Source organism: Tamandua tetradactyla, chromosome 16 (genome assembly GCF_023851605.1).
Source record: "Tamandua tetradactyla isolate mTamTet1 chromosome 16, mTamTet1.pri, whole genome shotgun sequence".
NCBI classification, from domain to species: Eukaryota; Metazoa; Chordata; class Mammalia; order Pilosa; family Myrmecophagidae; genus Tamandua; species Tamandua tetradactyla.
Window position 1 is genome coordinate 14,056,372 of NC_135342.1, and position 20,141 is coordinate 14,076,512.

At 38.6% G+C, this 20,141-nt stretch overlaps 1 protein-coding gene across 3 annotated transcripts in view; it reads right to left on the reverse strand.

Annotated features, from left to right (window-relative positions):
- SAE1 (SUMO1 activating enzyme subunit 1) overlaps nucleotides 1-20,141 on the reverse strand; it is a 103,185-nt gene that overhangs the window by 71,255 nt on the left and 11,789 nt on the right. For all 3 annotated transcript variants that reach the window (XM_077131337.1, XM_077131338.1, XM_077131339.1), the window contains exons 2-4: nucleotides 8,705-8,816; nucleotides 2,726-2,899; nucleotides 507-649 (exon numbers count right to left, since the gene is read on the reverse strand). In XM_077131337.1, coding sequence (XP_076987452.1) covers nucleotides 507-649; nucleotides 2,726-2,899; nucleotides 8,705-8,816 — 429 coding nt within the window. The remainder of the gene's footprint in view (nucleotides 1-506; nucleotides 650-2,725; nucleotides 2,900-8,704; nucleotides 8,817-20,141) is intronic.

The following is a 20,141-nucleotide window of genomic DNA, read 5'->3' on the forward strand; positions in this document are numbered from 1 at the left end:
AGCTACAGATTCAAAACACTGCAGGTCCTATCAGGTGAGAATAGAGAGCCTCAATGTTCGAAATGAGGGGTTACGGTCTGTTTGTTCTTCCAGAGCAGTCTTTGGACCTTGGAATTTCTCCGAGGTAGCCTATAGTGAATCTGCCTCTAGAGTTACCCATCTACTCTGTACTCTTTTACTGTGTCAACCTGAAAACAGTCAAGCTAGAGAAAAAAATGTTCACAATCTTTGCTAAATGTTGAGCAAGACTTTTCTAAATAGACACCTGAGGGCCAGACTGGGCTAGATCTTCCCCTTGGATTAGAACAACATATTGGAGGGTAGGAACCATATCTTCTGTAATTCGGAACCCACAGATCTATGTATTCAGTAAATTGTTACTGAATTGGTTTCAGAATGGTCTAAGTATTACAGTAAAACTCTTTCCTCAGATGGCTCATTTCCTACCAGTAATTAAAAGTAAATTTTAAAAACGGTATGTTCTCTCTTTCTTTCCCAACACTTACTCTACAAACTCATGTTCTCCAAGATTGGCAAATGTGTATCCATGGTAGCCAAAAACATCGCCTGTAAAGAACTTGACGTTATTTTTGTGACAGATCTGGTCAATTTTAACTATGACATCTCTGGAGCAGCAAGTCAGACATACCTGCAGAAACAAAGAAATTAGCAAGGTGTGAGTTCTGCAAACTGTGAATCATTGTCCTGATATCTAAATGCATCTTAATTAACAGTCCCTATAGGTATGTTTGAAGCCAGTTTCAAACTTGTACAACGGGTTCTTTGGGTCCTATGGCTAGAGAAGATAAAAGTTGCTGGTTTTAGTGTGCAGAACATATGTAAATTTTAAGGCCATAATTTTCTGCAACTAGAACAAATGTGTTTAGCTAGAAAATAAAATCCATTCAATTCATTTTTGTTTCCCTAATCTGTGAACATATATAAACCTCATTTCACAGTTTTCATGAAGAGCAAAAGAAAAAGACAGTAATAACTTAAGTTTAAGTTATTTCTAAATTACGAAAACTACTGAAATCTGAATAAACAATAGTGAAAGAAGCAAAACCAGTATTTTTAATTGAACCAAAGGTCATAAATTTAACATTTTTAAACACAAGGGCATTCTTTCCCTCTTTTGATATGTTAAGATAAAGAAGATAAGACCTTTTGGCATTATTTTTCCACAGATTATGGTGTGAAACTTTATCTGAATTTAAGGACAAAAGAAGAGGTTATAGACCAAGTGACCTTCCATTCAAACTTAGATAATGAAGGCGTAATTCACTCAGCAGAATTATCAATGTCACTCTAGGGCTTCTAGGTTGTGTTTCAACAAGTTGAGATGTTGAAAAGAGCCAAGTCTTACCACACAAACACCATCTTTTAGGGACAAGCTAAGTGATCAAGGTCAAAAACACTAATTTCAAAACTGCACATACTTTCTCCTTAACAAAATAAACTGAAGAAGAAATAAAAGGACATTTTCATTTGACAGAACTTCTTTGTTGCTGTCAATTTGAATGGTGAAAATACACTCAGAGAGAGGTGTCAGGCAAAGAATACTGCCACCAAGGGAAAAAAACAAATCTAAAGGGTAAGAAAGCGACAGTTGAATGTGCAGCCAATTGATCAAGTGGAACCCTGAAGAGTCAAAAGTGACTATAAAACCTACACGGACCATGGTTATCATCCTCACAGTGTATACCTGCATTTTACAAACAAGTGGCCCAACTTTTCAGTTCTAACAAACCCTCTTCCTAATTGCTAAAATTTCAAGGGACACCTAGAATATACCAAACTATAAAATAAAGAACTGAAGAGAACATTTGTGTACAAATAGAAAGTGTCCCAATACCTAGAGTAATATAACAGAAGGAATTATTTTTTAAAAATGCACACATGATCCATCATTTCAAGTTCATATTTAAATAGATGCACATATGAAATATAATTGTGAAAAAACAAAATACCCAGCCCAAATGCTAACTTTTCACATAATGGGTCTTCCATTTGAAAAACAAGTAGATCACCTGTGACTATTTCACATTATGAAACATTTGTTAAACTTCTCCGAGGTACACGGAACTATGTCTGAAAGGTCATAGACACTGAAACTGAATTTAACTTATCCTTTCACCTCCGCATAGACTTGGCAGTGAAACCAAATGAGGTTGGATATGCCTCATTTAACTTATGACTACAGCGATTTTGTCTAATTATCTATGGCAACATGGTCAAAGTGACTGAGAGAAAGACAGAGAGAGACCAAGATCAGGTGTGCTCTTTCTTAAGACAAAACACAAGCTGTGGTTTGCTATTTCTAACGGAAAAAAACAAAAAACAAAAAACATGCCTGCTAAAGAAATTTATCACCAACTTGTTAAGTTTTGGAGCGAGAATATTTGTAATAAAAGGTATCACAGCTATGTGCAAAGTTCTGGAAGGAAGACAAAATACCAGTGATGAAACCTGGTCTAGGGGAACATATGCCTGAAGAAGTCAGCAGATAGCAAGCTACCAACAGCTACTACAGGTCCAGGAGACCAGACCAAACTAACAATGCATTCATGCAATTATTATTCCTAAAGAACAGAACCTCTTATACATTTGCTTCGGAAAAAGTTCAGAATTTCAGAGTCTAATGTTCTAGCATACCTAGTATACATACAGTCAATGCTTTGTTTTATCCCTAGAATATATTTATATTTTAGTCTGTGAAACTTACAGCATCAAACAGAGTGAAAAATGACTCAGGTTTCTTTTCTATGTTCTCAGTGTCCACCTTCACATCCACCATGGGGTTGAGATTCTGGGCTCGCTCCAAAGAGGCTTCAGCCCTATTTCGGCCAACAGACCCAGTACGAATCAGGAACTGAGCTCCAGGGTCTTCTGGAGATACCTAGGAGTAAATTTTTTTTTTTTAAATCTTTGATTTTTTAGAAGCCAAATCTCAAAGAAAACAAACCTTTGGAATTTAAAGAGTAGTAAAAATACCTACCATCTAATTGTATCACAGTTCCTGCAAGAATTTGCCAAATGTAAATTCCCTTTCCTTCTGAAAAAACAAACATTTAACTTTCCTTTTTTTTTAAAGTCATTCATAGTTAAAGAGCACCCCCTTGTGTTTATAAAGAAAATTCTATCTAAACAGAAAGGTCCATACTTTCACCTTCTACTTATATGTGTAACTGATAACAAAATGATTGATAATTACTGAAGATCTACCATGTACACAACCCTAGGCATTCAGAGAAATACCTAAGTAGCTTGCTTAAAGAATGTGGTCCCTGCCAACAAATGGTTTAACATCAACCACAATTAAGAATGCATGAAATGAATTCTTAAACTCTATCAAAACTCAGAAAGGCAGAGGACATGTGTGAGGTCTAGAGCAAAAGCATGCTTGTACCCATAAGGCTGAACATCATCAGAGCAGAGCCTCAAAGACAGAACACATTCACCTGATAGCCCACAGTACGATTATAGATTCCATAAGGTCCACGAGGAATTCATGTACACATCAAACATCTAATCTTTAATTTCTGCATATGACCTTGCCACCAACTTCACGAAGACTAGGATCAATAGAAGTTAACTCCCCTCATCTCCTTGTACACAGTGTTCTTCATCATCTTTCCTCCAAAGCGCAAGAAAATGAGTTAGCCTTCCTCCCACTCAATCCTCTAAGAGTATCCTTGATCCATCTGTCCTGCTTCTTCAGGGACCTCACTCATATATTGAGAGGCTGTACATCAATAATAGTTAAGAGCAAAGTCTCTGGAATAATTCAGGCTGGATTCAAACCCTTGATTCAAGTCCTGGCTCCACTATTTACTCTGTGACCTTGAACAAGTTACTTATCTGTTTTTTCCTCACCTAGAAAATGAGAATGTGAGATGTTAAATACAATCTACTTACTAATCATTCTATAAATGCTAGTTATTAGTACTAGTCCAGAGATTACACTTCCTGGCAATTCTCTACCCCCTTGGCCTAAGAGATCCTGAGTCTCATCCTTGCAGAACATTCCAGTCTCTACATGGACCCTTTTAGGTGTGGCTGTTCACAAAAATTCCATGTCAGGACCACTGACCTTGTCACTCTGTACACATCTGCATTAACCATTTCAATGCCTATTTTAGTTTCTACCAAAATCTGCTGGTATTTCCCAAATCACTCTTACTAGTCCAGATTTATTCTGATGGATATGAGTCTTATATTAAGTTACGCACCAGACATTACCTCCTGGATATCCCACAGACCCTTCAAATTTGACTCCTCTTTTATTTGTTACCTCTACTGATGAGCCCACCAACCATCCATCCAGGTCATCCAACAAAGAACCTGCTCAGATCTTGATCACAACTGCATGAAGTGATTAGAAGCATGGGCTCTGGAGTTGGACTGCATGCGTCCTGGCCATGCCACTTACTAGCGATGGGAACTCAAGGAGGCAAGGCTACTTTTTTCCTCAGTTTTCTCACCTGTAAAATGGGGATGATAATAGGTCCTATATCATAACTGCTGTGAAGATTAAATAAACTAACACAACCAAAGTTCTAGAACACACCTGGAACATTCTGTAAGGGTCAGCTACCATTGTTATTTCTTACTTTTCTTAGGCTCCCATATCCGATTCCTAACAATTATACCACCTAAGCATTTCACACACCTGTCTCTTGCTATTTCTATCATCAATGCCATAGCTCAGATTCTTTTCACCTCTCACCTAAATTACTAAAACAGCACAAGGTGTGTTCTAGAACTCTGGTTCTGTTAGTTTATTTAATCTTCACAGCAGTTATGATATAGGACCTATTATCATCCCCATTTTACAGGTGAGAAAACTGAGGGAAAAAGTAGCCTTGCCTCCTTGAGTTCCCACCGCTAGTTCCCTTTTGCCCTGTATGTTGTGCTACCCTGAACCACAGCTTACCCGGCAATTAGTGATCTACATAAAGTCCAAAGCTGACTGGATCATTCCTTCTCACCATTTAAAATTCTTCAATGCATCCTCATCATCTACAGGATTAAGGAAAAGTTGACATACAGTAGGGATTACTAACAGGCCCTTAATGACCTGAACCTACATCTCATTACCCACCACCTGACCCTCGCCATTGCTTTGGACTTCACAGTTTTAAAAATGCCAAAGTGTCTGTTATATTTTATTTCTGCCTTGTTGTTTTCTGCTTTTTTCCACTGCTAATGTCCTCTGCCTTAAAACACAGCCCTTCAACCTGATAAACTTTTTCTTGTTCTATTAACACCCAACTCACTATCAGAACTCCAGGAACCCCATCATGCCCCACGACTAAAATGTGAGACAAGGAACCTCTCTAGTTTCTGAAGTAGGGGAAAGAGGAACCAAATCTTGTGTCTCATTGTATTGCCAGTACCCAGCAGACTTCAGGGTACCCAACAGGCACTTGCAGATTCTTGAATGTAAACTAAATGAAAAGCTCTAGTGGGTAGGCATTCCCATTTCGTAGATGAGTAAACTGAGTCTCTGCAAGGTTAACAGACTTGCCTGGCTTGAGCTACTGGGAACTGAGCCCATACCTGCATGATTCCAAAGCCACTCTCCCTGGAGTGTTTCTACTCAAGAAAGGAGCACAACAAATTGCAGAAGGGAGAACAACCATAGCACGTTCTTGAATTGTTAAATTTATCTGATAGGAGCAATCTGATTAGGCTGAATAAATTGACTGAGACAAGATTATATTAAGCCAGTGGTCCTCAATCCTCTCTGGTATTCCTACTGGAGAACTTTTACTTATTAACTCTACAGATATTCTAAAGTACAGTCAGTGTTGAGAACCACTATATTAGGCCTTAAAAAATAAATAGAGAAGTTCACATTTAAAGTGGAAGGCACTCTAACTCCTCAAAGTGAATAGGTACGGGATCCTGTTCACTCAAACACTGGGTGGCACTCACGTTACCATAGTGACAGTGTGAGTGCCACATCACACAACCCTAGGCTTTATGCAACCTTCCACCATTCTTGGATTCCCCCAACAAGCTGAGGAAGTCACTATCACCTTTTGGTCCCATTTTCCATGAAAAGGGCTACCAAGAAGCTCTATGGTTAGGCATTATCATTCCTTGGGTTTCAGCTTTTACCTTCTCTTAGAAAGCCTATCAATACTGCAAATTCTTTCCTTAGATGGGGTATTCTTGCCTCTTGTTTAGAAGAACCAAAGCAGCCAATGCTCAATCAATAGCCAGGTAACACTTGCAGGAATTTTTTTTTTAATTAATTAAAAAAAAACAGACTAAAACATTAACGTGTGATCATTCCATTCTACGTATATAATCAGTAATTCACAATATCATCACTTAGTTGCATATCATCATTTCTTAGAACATTTGCATCAATTCAGAAAAAGAAATAAAATGAAAACAGAAAAAAAAGATTATACATGCGATACCCCTTACCCCTCACTTTCATTGATCACTACCATTTCAAACTAAATTTATTTTAACATTTCTTTCCCAACTTGCAGGAATTTTTTTTAGAAAGTCTTTAATTCAATCCAAGCATTAATTGTGATGTTGATAAAGTGAGCCAATCCATGCTTCTCTGTAGAATTTATGTTTTAAAAATAATTACAGGAAATCAGTATGGCCGATTCCTCAGAAAGTTAAGTATAGAATTACCATGTGATCCAACAAACCCATTCCTAGTTATAAACCCAAAGAAATTGAAAGCAGGGACTCAACAGACATTTGGGCACTGATCTTCACAGAAGTATTATTCACAATAGCCAAAAGGTGGACGTAACCCAAGTGCCCATCAATAGGTGACCGGGTAAACAAAATGTGGCACATCATTTTATAATATTATTATTCAATCATAATATTGTTCAGCCATAAAAAGAAACACAGGGCTGGCACATGCTATGAATGGATGAACCTTGTAGACATCATGTTGAATGAAAAAGGCCAATCAGAAGGACAAATATTCTATGATCTCACTGATATTAAATAAGCAGGATAAGGGGCATAATGGGAGAGGGGAATACGGAGTTAATGTTTAATTGGTATGGAGTTTCTGTTTAGGATAATAGAAAAGTTTTAGCAATGGGTGATGGGGATGGAGGCACAAATTTGAGTATGTATTAACACCACTGAAACGTATGTTCAAAAAGGGGGGAAAATAGAAATTTTAGGTTGTGTCTATTACTCCATGTGCACACACACAGAGACACCCATAGAATTGAACAACACAATATATTCATTGTGCTAAAGTTAACAGTATAATTATATTGTCTCATGAATTGTTAACAAAAGTACCACACTAATGTAAAATGTTAATAGCGAAAACTGTGTGAACACGCGAGTGGGTTATATGAGAACTCTGTATTTCCTGCATGATGTTTCTGTAATACTTCAGACTGCCCTAATTAAAAACAAAGAAAAAACAAAATTGCTGTTACCTTACATGAAATAATTAGACCTGCAAATTCATAAAGTGAAAAATTAGAATACTGATAATAGAGTAGAGTGGGTAGAAAGATAATACTTAATTGGTACAAAGTTTCGGCTTCAGGTAATGGAATAGTTTAATATTAGACGGCAGCAATGGCAGTCTAATTCAACATTGTGAATGTAATTATGCCACTGAATTGCAGATTTGCAAATGGTTAGAATGGGAAATTTTAGGTTGTATATGTGTTACCTGAAGAAAATTTTTCAAAGGCCCCCAGAATTAATATACAACACAAAGAGGGAACACTGATGTAAACTATAGACCATAATTAGGAATGTAATTATTATTTCATCAATTTCAACAAAGGAACCACTAATGTAAAATGTTAATAAGGAAAACTGGGGTGGTGGGTGGAAGGGTAGGAATTCTACTTTCTGCTTGATTTTCTATAACCCTACAACTGTCTAATAAAATATTTTAGTAAGAAAAAAATTAATTAAAAAAAAATTCCTAGCATCAAAAGACATCATAAAGAAAGTGAAAAGGGAACACACAGAATGGGAAAAAATATTCGGAAACTATATCTGATAAGGGCTTAATATAAAGAACTCCTATAACTCAAAAAACAAACTACACAGTGAAAAAATGGACAAAGGATTTGAATAGACATTTCTCTAAAGATATACAAATGGACAATAAGCACAGGAAAGATGCCCAAAATCGTTAGCTATTAAAGAAAAACAAATCAAAATCACAATGAAATACTACTTCACAGCCACTTGAATAGCTATTCTTTTTTAAAATTGGAAAGTAACAAGTGTTGGCACGGATGCAAAGATATAAGAACCCCCCTGTGATGTTGGTGGAAATGTAAAGTGGTGCAGCCACTTTGGAAATCAGTTTGGTGATTCCTCGGAAAGTTAAACAAAGAATTACCGTATGACCAGGTAATTTCACTTCTAAGTATATACTACAAAAAAACTGAACGTAGGGACTCAATTTCTCTAACCCTCACAATCACCTTTCAACGGAGATACTACTGACTCCCCAAGGCAAGCTCCACAAAGTAACATGAGTCTCCACTGTTTATCAACAGCAAGGATGTAGAGGAGCTGGAACAGAAACTGCACTGGCCACGTCAGTCGCCAAAGACAATGGAACACAGTTCCATTGCTGAAGGGGCAAGCAGGAACTCACATAATCTGTAAGTATGCACACAGAAGAAGAGAAGACTGAGAAGGGGAGTGATGAAGTGATTGACCACCTCACCTGTTCATGATCCAGCATGGTCAGTGCTTTCACTCCTGCCAAGATGAGATTCTTTGCAATTTCAGCCCCAAGTCCTTTCATGCCGACAAGAAGCACCCGGGAGGCCCGTAACCTATAAGGCAGACATTGTTAGCAAGGAAACAATAGCAAAAGCTCACTGAAAACAAAATGAGACAAAATCACAGGCAAATAATTTTGGCTCGGGCCACGGTGGCTCAGCAGGGAGAGTTCTCACCTGCCATGCCAGAGACCTGGGTGCTTCCCGGTGTCTGCCCATGCCAAAAAAAAAAAAAATTCAGCTTTCAGTAAATGCACTGAAGCATCATAGTCTCAAATCTAGGAAACAGACAAGTTCCAATTCATCCTGCACAAAACAATTCACCTAAAAACACTGTGCACCTACCATGCCAGGCACCTTATAAAGTGTGGAAATACAGCAGTGAATAAGACAGGCATAATCCCAACCCTCCTGGGGCTGACATTTGGTGAGGAAGACAAATAAACAAACAGATATCAAGAAGTGATGAAAATCAGAGCACGGATCAAGAACAATGGAGAACATGGAAAAATCAGAATGAGCATAGCCCAAATATCCCTAAAAATTGGGAGAAGGATCAAAGGAAAAGGAGGAGTTACAACAGAGAAAACAGGATTTAACAAATGAGTATGACTGCTGAATCATTATACTGAGATTTCTTTCAGTCTCCAGTGTCTTAGAGCAGCTAGAAGAAAAAAACTAAAATTGTCGGAACTGTAACCCATACCAAACTCTGAAATCTGTTCTTATATAACTACGTGTTTCAATGCACTTCGAAATTTATTGCTTTTTGTATATGTTATATTTCACAATAAAAATGTTAAAAAAAAAAAAAAAAGAATAATGGAGGATGCTATTTTAGACTGAATGGCCATGAAGGCCTCTCTAAGGAGGTGTTATCTGAGTAAAAATATGAAAAAGAACAATAGGGATATTTGAGAGAAGAACATTCGAAGTAGAAAAAACAGCAAGTACTAAGGCCTCAAAGCAGAGAAGTGCCTGGTATTTCCAGGGACAGGAAGGAGACAAGAATGCTGAAGAGTAGTAAGCAAAGGGAAGAATGGTAGAAAATGAGGCCGTAAACAGAACCGGGGCGCATATCACCAAGCCTTACAGGTCACTGTAAGGATTATGGTTTCATCCCAGCAGGATGGGAAGCCATGGGGGGTGAGGGGGAAGAGCGACAGTTGTTCAGGTGAGAGAGGATGGTGACTTGGACTAGTAGGGTAGCAGAAGAGGTAGTGAGAACGGTTACTATTTAGGTTATAACATATAAGCAGCATGGAAGTGGGAAGTATTTGGACCTTTCTGAGTCTGTGAAGTTACAGGTAGAAAGTAGGAGAATATAAGGCTAAAAAATGGTAGTCAGATATTGGGCTATCCCAAGAAGTCTGGACTCAACTCTGAGGTCACAGAGAGGCGGTACAGGTCCACAATTCCTTATTTGAAATCCCATGAACCAGAAATATTTCAGAATCAGAATTTTACAGATTTTAAAAAGGAAATAGGGAAAAATCAAAATATACGCAAACTCAAAGAATTAGAATCTAGAATATACTTACCATGAGCTGGGCTGGGGTAGGGAATGGGGAACTACTGTTTAAATTATACAGAACTTTTATTTGGGTTGAATGTAAAGTTTTTTAAATGGATGGTGGTGATGGTAGTTCAACATTGTAAGAGTAATTAACAGCACTGAATTATATATGTTAATGTGGTTAAAACGGGAAATTTTAGATTATATTACTAGAATAAAAATTAAAAGATAAAACACAGGACTGCACAACACAGTGAGCTCTATTGTAAACAATGAACTGTAATTAATGTAGTACAATTATTCTAACTGTAACAGGAAATCTTTTATTAATGATTTATGTCTTAAACAGAGGAGTGATAGGATCTGACTTATTTCTTTTTAATCAGTTTGCTGTGTGGAGGTGGGCTACAAAGAGTTAAGAGTGCAAGAGGGGTGCAACAACATGGACGAACCCTCAAGACATCATGTTGAGTGAAATATGCCAGACATAAGAGAAGAAATATTGTATGACCTGATCTGAAACAATCAGAATAAGCAAATCCAGAGTCAGAATCTAGAATGCAGATAACCAGGAGATGGAGTAGGACAGGAAATGGAAGTTAAGGCTTAAAATGTATAGGGGTCCGAGCCCGCCCGCCCTCCTCTCCCTCTTTGTCCGCCAGCCCGGCGTGCGACGCCCACGCCCCTCCAGCCAGCCCGACTGCCCTCCTCTCCCTCTTCCCGCTTCTGCTCCGGCGGCACTCTATCCGCCATCCTATCCTTCTCTTTCTCCTCCTGCCCCGGCGGCTCTCCAACCACCACCGTGCCCTCTTCCGCCTTCATCGGCTCCTCCGTCACCGGCCTCGACAGCCTTGCCACCCTCACCTTTCATCCTCCAGAACAGCTACTGGGGGAGTGGCGACAATACAGAGCAGCTCCCGGAGCCACGACGGAGATCAAAGGGACGGCATACCCCATCCTGGAACGGCTGACTGTCTGGGAGAATCAGCTCCGGTGAGATCGCCGAGGGGCGCGGGCTTTCCCGGGCGGGACGGCAAGCGGCCGGAGTCCCTCCCTTCCTCCTTCCCAGGCCAGCTGGCAGAATTGGGAAGGCGGTCCCCTTGGGCCGCGGCGGCTGGCGCCCCCCACCACACAAGGACCCCCGGACCAACTGAGAGAGTTGGGTCGGAAATCCCCAGACTGCGGAGAACGGTGACCAGGGGGTCCCTTCCAAACACGTGACTCCCCGGTCCGGCTGGGAACAGTGCACTCTCCCGGGCTGCGGCAGCTGGCGCCCTTCCACCACACTTGGCGCCCCTGGCCGACTAGGAAATTTGGTCGGGTGCTCTCCTGTGCTGCGGCGGCCAGCGACCCTCCCCGCGTTCGGACCCCCGGGCCGGCTGGCACTCTTCCAAGACGCCTCGGTTGCCGAACCTCCCCTACGGCAAGAGTTTTCCAAAGTTAAAGGACCCACAGCAACTTTCACTGGTGGAACCCGTAGACAAACGTGTGCCACGAGCGCCACCTACTGGGCAGGATAAGAAAAACAGAACCCAGAGATTTCACAGAAAAATCTTTCAACCTGTGGGGTCCAACACCCAGGGAAATCTGACTAAATGCCCAGACGCCAGCAGAAGATAACGGATCACGCTCAGAAAATTGAAAATATGGCCCAGTCAAAGGAACAAACCAATAGCTCAAATGAGATACAGGAGCTGAGACAACTAATGCTGAATATACGAGCAGAAATGGAAAACCTCTTCAAAAACGAAATCGATAAATTGAGGGAGGACATGAAGAAGACATGGACTGAACAAAAAGAAGAAATAGAAAAACTGAAAAAACAAATCACAGAGCTTATGGAAGTGAAGGATAAAGTAAAAAAGATGGAAAAAACAATGGATACCTACAATGATAGATTTAAAGAGACAGAAGATAGAATTAGTGATTTGGAGGATGGAACATCTGAATTCCAAAAAGAAACAGAAACTATCAGGAAAAGAATGGAAAAATTTGAACAGGGTATCAGGGAACTCAAGGACAATGTGAACCGTACAAATATACGTGTTGTGGGTGTCCCAGAAGGAGAAGAGAAGGGAAAAGGAGGAGAAAAACTAATGGAAGAAATTATCACTGAAAATTTCCCAACTCTTATGAAAGACCTAAAATTACAGATCCAAGTAGTGCAGCGCACCCCAAAGAGATTAGACCCAAATAGGCGTTCCCCAAGACACTTACTAGTTAGAATGTCAGAGGTCAAAGAGAAAGAGAGGATCTTGAAAGCAGCGAGAGAGAAGCAATCCATCACATACAAGGGAAACCCAATAAGACTATGTGTAGATTTCTCAGCAGAAACCATGGAAGCTAGAAGACAGTGGGATGATATATTTAAGTTACTAAAAGAGAAAAACTGCCAACCAAGACTCCTATATCCAGCAAAATTGTCCTTCAAAAATGAGGGAGAAATTAAAACATTCTCAGACAAAAAGTCACTGAGAGAATTTGTGACCAAGAGACCAGCTCTGCAAGAAATACTAAAGGGAGCACTAGAGTCAGATACGAAAAGACAGAAGAGAGAGGCATGGAGAAGAGTGTAGAAAGAAGGAAAGTCAGATATGATATATATAATACAAAAGGCAAAATGGTAGAGGAAAATATTATCCAAACAGTAATAACTCTAAATGTTAAGGGACTGAATTCCCCAATCAAAAGACACAGACTGGCAGAATGGATTAAAAAACAGGATCCTTCTCTATGCTGTCTACAGGAAACACATCTTAGACCCAAAGATAAATATAGGTTGAAAGTGAAAGGTTGGGAAAAGATATTTCATGCAAATAACAACCAGAAAAGAGCAGGAGTGGCTATACTAATATCCAACAAATTAGACTTCAAATGTAAAACAGTTAAAAGAGACAAAGAAGGACACTATATACTAATAAAAGGAACAATTAAACAAGAAGACATAACAATCATAAATATTTACGCACCGAACCAGAATGCCCCAAAATCCGTGAGGAATACACTGCAAACACTGAAAAGGGAAATAGACACATATACCACAATAGTTGGAGACTTCAATTCACCACTCTCATCAATGGACAGAACATCTAGACAGAGGATCAATAAAGAAATAGAGAATCTGAATATTACTATAAATGAGCTAGACTTAACAGACATTTATAGGACATTACATCCCACAACAGCAGGATACACCTTTTTCTCAAGTGCTCATGGATCATTCTCAAAGATAGACCATATGCTGGGTCACAAAGCAAGTCTTAACAAATTTAAAAAGATTGAAATCATACACAACACTTTCTCGGATCATAAAGGAATGAAGTTGGAAATCAATAATAGGCGGAGTGCCAGAAAATTCACAAATACATGGAGGCTCAACAACACACTCTTAAACAACAAGTGGGTCAAAGAAGAAATTGCAAGAGAAATTAGTAAATACCTAGAGGCAAATGAAAATGAAAATACAACATATCAAAACTTATGGGACGCAGCAAAGGCAGTGCTAAGAGGGAAATTTATTGCCCTAAATGCCTTTATCAGAAAAGAAGAAAAGGCAAAAATGCAGGAATTAACTGTCCACTTGGAAGAACTGGAGAAAGAACAGCAAACTAATCCCAAAGCAAGCAAAAGGAAAGAAATAACAAAGATTAGAGCAGAAATAAATGAAATTGAAAACATGAAAACAATAGAGAAAATCAATAAGACCAGAAGTTGGTTCTATGAGAAAATCAATAAGATTGATGGGCCCTTAGCAAGATTGACAAAAAGAAGAAGAGAGAGGATGCAAATAAATAAGATCAGAAATGGAAGAGGAGACATAACTACTGACCTCACAGAAATAAAGGAGGTAATAACAGGATACTATGAACAACTTTACGCTAATAAATACAACAATTTAGATGAAATGGACGGGTTCCTGGAAAGACATGAACAACCAACTTTGACTCAAGAAGAAATAGATGACCTCAACAAACCAATCACAAGTAAAGAGATTGAATTAGTCATTCAAAAGCTCCCTAAAAAGAAAAGTTCAGGACCAGACGGCTTCACATGTAAATTCTATCAAACATTCCAGAAAGAATTAGTACCAACTCTCCTCAAGCTCTTCAAAATAATCGAAGTGGAGGGAAAACTACCAAATTCATTCTATGAAGCCCACATCACCCTCATACCAAAACCAGGCAAAGATATTACAAAAAAAGAAAACTACAGACCAATCACTCTAATGAATACAGATGCAAAAATCCTCAATAAAATTCTAGCAAATCGTATCCAACAACACATTAAAAGAATTATACATCATGACCAAGCAGGATTCATCCCAGGTATGCAAGGATGGTTCAACATAAGAAAATCAATTAATGTAATACACGACATCAACAAATCAAAGCAAAAAAATCACATGATCATCTCAATTGATGCAGAGAAGGCATTTGACAAGATTCAACATCCTTTCCTGTTGAAAACACTTCAAAAGATAGGAATACAAGGGAACTTCCTTAAAATGATAGAGGGAATATATGAAAAACCCACAGCTAATATCATCCTCAATGGGGAAAAATTGAAAACTTTCCCCCTAAGATCAGGAACAAGACAAGGATGTCCACTATCACCACTATTATTCAACATTGTGTTGGAAGTTCTAGCTAAAGCAATTAGACAAGAAAAAGAAATACAAGGCATCAAAATTGGAAAGGAAGAAGTAAAACTGTCACTGTTTGCAGACGATATGATACTATACGTCGAAAACCCAGAAAAATCCACAACAAAATTACTAGAGCTAATAAATGAGTACAGCAAAGTAGCAGGCTACAAGATCAACATTCAAAAATCTGTACCTTTTCTATACACTAGCAATGAACAAGCTGAGGGGGAAATCAAAAAACGAATCCCATTTACAATTGCAACTAAAAGAATAAAGTACCTAGGAATAAATTTAACTAAAGAGACAAAAAACTTATATAAAGAAAACTACAAAAAACTGCTAAAAGAAATCACAGAATACCTAAATAGATGGAAGGGCATACCGTGTTCATGGATTGGAAGACTAAATATAATTAAGATGTCAATCCTACCTAAACTGATCTACAGATTCAATGCAATACCAATCAAAATCCCAACAACTTATTTTTCAGAATTAGAAAAACCAATAAGCAAATTTATCTGGAAGGGCAGGTTGCCCCGAATTGCTAAAAACATCTTGAGGAAAAAAAACGAAGCTGGAGGTCTCGCGATGCCGGACTTTAAGGCATATTATGAAGCCACAGTGGTCAAAACAGCATGGTATTGGCATAAACACAGATATATCGACCAATGGAATCAAATAGAGTGCTCAGATATAGACCCTCTCATCTATGGACATTTGATCTTTGATAAGGCAGTCAAGCCAACTCACCTGGGACAGAACAGTCTCTTCAATAAATGGTGCCTAGAGAACTGGATATCCATATGCAAAAGAATGAAAGAAGACCCGTATCTCACACCCTATACAAAAGTTAACTCAAAATGGATCAAAGATCTAAACATTAGGTCTAAGACCATAAAACAGTTAGAGGAAAATGTAGGGAGATATCTTATGAATCTTACAATTGGAGGCGGTTTTATGGACCTTAAACCTAAAGCAAGAGCACTGAATAAAGAAATAAATAAATGGGAGCTCCTCAAAATTAAACACTTTTGTGCATCAAAGAACTTCATCAAGAAAGTAGAAAGACAGCCTACACAATGGCAGACAATATTTGGAAACGACATATCAGATAAAGGTCTAGTATCCAGAATTTATAAAGAGATTGTCCAACTAACAACAAAAAGACAGCCAACCCAATTACAAAATGGGAAAAAGACTTGAACAGACACCTCTCAGAAGAGGAAATACAAATGGCCAAGAGGCACATGAAGAGATGCTCAATGTCCCTGGCCATTAGAGAAATGCAAATCAAAACCACAATGAGATATCATCTCACACCCACCAGAATGGCCATTATCAACAAAACAGAAAATGACAAGTGCTGGAGAGGATGCAGAGAAAGAGGCACACTTATCCACTGTTGGTGGGAATGTCAAATGGTGCAACCACTGTGGAAGGCAGTTTGGCGGTTCCTCAAAAAGCTGAATATAGAATTGCCATACGACCCAGCAATTCCATTGCTAGGTATCTACTCAAAGGACTTAAGGGCAAAGACACAAACGGACATTTGCACACCAATGTTTATAGCAGCGTTATTTACAATTGCAAAGAGATGGAAACAGCCAAAATGTCCATCAACAGAAGAATGGCTAAACAAACTGTGGTATATACATACGATGGAATATTATGCAGCTTTAAGACAAGATAAACTTATGAACCATGTAATAACATGGATGGACCTAGAGAATATTATGCTGAGTGAGTCCAGCCAAAAACTAAAGGACAAATACTGTATGGTCCCACTGATGTGAACGGACATTCGAGAATAAACTTGAAATATGTCATTGGTAACAGAGTCCAGCAGGAGTTAGAAACAGGGTAAGATAATGGGTAATTGAAGCTGAAGGGATACAGACTGTGAAACAGGACTAGATATAAAAACTCAAAAATGGACAGCACAATAATACCTAATTGTAAAGTAATCATGTTAAAACACTGAATGAAGCTGCATCTGAGCTATAGGGTTTTTTGTGGCTTTTTTTTTACTATTATTACTACTTTTATTTCTTTTCTGTATATTAACATTCTATATCTTTTTCTGTTGTGTTGCTAGTTCCTCTAAACCGATGCAAATGTACTAAGAAACGATGATCATGCATCTATGTGATGATGTTAAGAATTACTGATTGCATATGTAGAATGGTATGATTTCTAAACGTTGTGTTAATTTCTTTTTTTTTTTCCGTTAATAAAAAAATAAATAAATAAATAAAAGCAGGGGCTTTCCAAAAAAAAAAAATGTATAGGGTTCCTATTTAGAATGCTGGTGACGTTTTGGTAATGAATGGTGGTGATGATAGCACAACATTGTGCACAATTAACAGCACTGAAATATATCTGGATCTGGGTAAAAGGGTAAATATTAGGTTGCATATATGGTAAAAGAATAACTTTTTTTTAAATCATGAAATTACAATACACAAACAGTGAGCACTAAGTGAAACCATGGACTTTAATTAATATTAGAATTGTAAGAATGTGCTATCTAGTATGACTGCTGAATCATTATACTGATATTTCTTTTAGTCTTGGGTCTTGAAAGCAGCTAGAAGGAAAAACCATTGTGGAACTGTAACCCATATCAAACTCTGTAATCTGTTCTATAACTACCTGTTACAACACACTTTGAAATTTACTGCTTTTCTGTTAACATGAGATATTTCACAATAAAAAATGTAAAAAAAAATATTAAAATCCTTTAAAAAATATTATGCTATCATCAATTCTAACAAATGATCAATAATGCAGGGTGCCGGTGGTAAAGCGATATATGGGAATTCTGTATTTGGTGCATCAGTGTTCTGTAAATCCACAACTTTTCTAAAAATAAAATAATGGACTAGGGGAGACAAGTAAGCAGACTAAAGATAATGGTGAGTGGAAGACTAAAGATAATGGTGAGTGGCTTGGACTAAGAAACAAAGAAAGGTAGATGGATTCAAGATATGGTCTAAAGCAGAGCCAAAAGGATTTACCAATAACATTGGATATTAGTGTAACAAACAGAGATGAATAAAGAGTAACTCCTAGATTTCTGGTCTGTGCAACTGAATAAATGGTGAAGCCATCTGACATGCAGTAGACTGTATGAAGAGTAGAAGTGCCAAAGCAGACCAGAGGTAGGGTACAGAATTGTAATTTCTATTTTGGTATCTGACAAGACATTTTTAAAAGGGTATGCTGAATGAGCAGTTGAATGGGGCAGGATTGAAGATACAAATGAAATACAGCATACAGTTATTTAAATGAAGAGAATATTTCTAGGAGGAAAAAATGGTCAAATCTACCAAATGCGACTGAGAGGTCAGGAAAGACGAAGATACTGGATTCAGGTAGAAGTTGTTGTTGACCTTCAAAACATACTTTCAGTAGAATAAATATGAAAGCCTAAACGGAATGGGTGGAAGAGCAGAAAGAGGTGAAGATGTGAATGAATACAGGGAACACAGAAGGCTTGTCTTAAGAGTTTTGCTGAGGAGGATAAAGATGGCAGCTTAGTGAGGTGTGGAATTTAGTTCGTATTTCAGAGCAGCTACTAAATAGCCAGGAACAGTACAGAACTGCTGAGGCAAAATCAGTGACTGGACACACAGAGTTCACCAGTGTGGACAAGCAACATCAGCTGTGAGCCCACCCAGAACTGTGAGTCCCCCAAGCCAGAGGCCAGTGCCCCTCCCCCACAGGCTGGTTCCCAGAAGGGAAAGGAAAGAGATTTTACAGTCTCTCACCAAGAGGCTGAGCTCAACCAAGCTCCAACTGTGGAATTGATTAACAAATTCTGACTAATAAAAATAGGCCTCCATCAGTCTTTCTAAGCCCAACTCTGCAAGTGAAATCATTCCCCTCCCCACTATGTGGTACATGACATCCAAGGGTGAAAGTCTCCCTAGACGTGGGAGAGGATTTCCAAGGATGAATCCAGACCTGGCACTGTGGGATCAACAATTACAACCGGATCAAAAAGGGGAAAAGAAGTGTAATTAATAAAGAAAGTATCAGTGGCAGAGAGAGTTCAAATGGAGTAAAGAGGCTACTCTGGAGGTTGCTCTTACACAAGCTTCTGGTACACCTTGCTACCTATCATAACCTGCCAACCCCCAACCAGGACCATTCCAGCCAATCCCAAAGAACACCTAGGGCAATATATAAGATTCCACAAGGGTTCCAGGCACTAGAGTAACTTTTCAGAAACCTACAACCTCCAGATGGGTCCCTGGTCCAGTTAAGTCCTGAAACCCAGCCCAGCCTCTCCAGAACATCAGATAATTCTATATCCCTACCCCATATTAGTGACACACCCTTCCAAAAGCAAAAATTTAGAACTGCCATAGCCCAAATAACCCCAAAGAGAAATACGGAAAAATCAAAGGTAATGGTGAAATAATATACAGAAGATAGGATTTAACAAATGAATATGAATGCTGAATCATTAAATTGATATCTCTTTTAAAGTCTCCAGTATTTTAGGGCAGCTAGAAGTAAACCTAAAATTGTGAAACTGTAACCCAAATCAAAGTCTGAAATATGTTCTACAACTAATTGCGGTGCTGTGCTCTGAAATTTATAGCTTTTTGGTATATATGTTACTGTTCATCAAAAAAAGAAAAAAAAAGTCGATTATGATGATAAAAAGCTATTTAAGCCCTTTAGCCTCCTAGACTTCTAGAGCAGCTAGAAGACAAAATATAAGAGGATCGTATCGCAGCCCATGACAAACTCTGGGATCTCTACTGTAACCACTTTTTGAAGAGGGCATTGAAAGCTATTGTTTCTTTATTTCTTTGTTTTGTATATATGTTATACTATACAATTTTAAAAGTTTTTTTTAAAAAAAACGGCCACCCGCTCAGGTAAACCTCAAATAAAAGCTTAAATTACTAGTTTCTGCCCCAGCTCAGAGGGGGGCTGGGCTGACTGGGGGTGAGGGTGGTGGTGGAAATCAAACAGCACAAAATACTTGAAAAGGTCTAGACCCTAAAAAAAAGACAGGGGCATATAGGACCCGGAGCAATGTACCAACTTAAGCTCTTGATTAACAAACCCGAGAATGGGGGTCCTGCTCTGAAAAGGATTTTTTTTTCTTTGTTTTTATGGCTTAACTGCTCTCAGGCTCCAATTCCCTCAGGCAAGGGCAGAATTAAGCTTGTCTGAGAGTCAAAGAGGCTGGTCAGGTGAA